Here is a 1,602-nt window from a genome sequence, read left to right on the forward strand (position 1 = left end):
GGTATTAAACAGTAAGAGGAACTTTTTCAAGTAATAAGACCCTTCAACTTGAAGTCCGATTTTTTTTTAAAAAGTTTCAAAGTTACGACGAATCGACAAAAATTTTTTCAGTCTTCAAAATTCAATTGCCAAGAAAACAGTCAGAAAAAATCTGAAGACCACCACGAACTGAATTTTTTGAACTGTAACAAACAATGAAACCCTCCGAAAAGTCACCAGAGCTCCTCACAACGAACATCAAGCGTCCTACAAAACCACAGCACCTTCCAATGAAAGTGAAGAGTGAAAGCACTGCCTCTATGTTCGATGAGTTGAAAGCAAAAAAACGAGAGAAAGCCCGACAACGTCGTAAGACTTTAGCACTGAATAATTCCCGTATCTCCTTTGATGGCTCTTCATCGGTTAAAAAAGAAAAGAGCCCTGAGGAAGTGATAGCAGACTATTCGAAGGAAATTGATGCCCTTCAAAATGAAATTAAAGTTGCTCGTGAACGGTGCAGTGCTATCGTTGACTCGCAGCAAAACTGGAAAACGTTCTTAGAAGGTTTTGAAGCCCACCGGAACCAAATGTTGCATTTAAAAGAGAACTTAGACAGTGTCATTACCAGAGACATTGGGTCCAGAGCTGACGTAGAGGAAAGTTCTGAGTTCATGGGGGACGTTTACTTGAAGTCTTTTGATAACTTTGCGGAGCAAATGCGCACGACTAAGGTGTTATTTGAGTCTCTCAAAAACTACATAGAGAAGACGCAGAACTATCAAAAGGTGCGCAGTGAGTTTGACAAATTGATAGTAGCCTTCACCACTGCTGATGGGAAGTTACAAAAGATGAACAAAGAGAAGCGCCCTGATATTAATAAAGTGGGACAATTCCAGCAACAAAAAGAGGAAGCCTTCACTGCTTTAGAGAGTGAAGGAGAGAAAGCTGTAGATGCATATGTAGAGATGTACAACCTCTTTTTAACCAGTTTATTACACAGCTCTGTGGACATTTCTGATAAGGTACAGCGTGAAGTGGACAATTGGAAGAAGATGGTGAAAGACAAAGGTGAGAAGTTGAATGTCTGGAAGACACTGAACATTGGAGAGACTGTCAAAAACACGTCAGACGAGTTTCCAAAGTGGATGGAAGAGTTTCCGATATTCATTCATATATCAGAGGAAGAGAATCATATGACTAAATCAATGGAACAATGCGTGGTCAAATATGCCAAGTCACTCTTATGTAGTCCTACATTAGCAACTTCAGGATTGAGCATGGCTGACATCAATTTGATATTCTCTGATATAGAATCACTTCACATGCTTCATGGTGAAATAGTGAATGACATATTAATCTCAAAGCCAGAGACATTCATCGACATCTTCTACACTCGAATAGGGAAGATCTATGAAGTCTATAAACGACGATGTAGACGCTTCAAAGACACTATGAAGAAGCTTAACGAGTGCCTTAAAATCACTCAATTTAAAGAAACTGTAGAGTCCATTAATAATCAAAACGCAGACCAACCAAAGCTCATAGAATTGTTAACTCTGCCTTTCACCAATTTGAACAATTTGCACCCATTTTTCACGATCTTGAAAAACGACTTACCTGAGG

The 1,602-nt window shown here is 39.3% G+C and overlaps 1 protein-coding gene across 1 annotated transcript; it reads left to right on the forward strand.

Moving 5' to 3' along the window:
* Window positions 1–194: 194 nt before the first annotated feature.
* On the forward strand, window positions 195–1,602 carry EIN_129610 (hypothetical protein; the record flags this gene model as incomplete). Its single annotated transcript, XM_004258324.1, has 1 exon — window positions 195–1,602. A coding segment is annotated over one exon (1,408 nt), but the record flags the coding sequence as incomplete, so codon positions are not given.

Source organism: Entamoeba invadens, assembly GCF_000330505.1.
Source record: "Entamoeba invadens IP1 unplaced genomic scaffold scaff_1105074725707, whole genome shotgun sequence".
Lineage (NCBI taxonomy): Eukaryota > Evosea > Mastigamoebida > Endamoebidae > Entamoeba > Entamoeba invadens.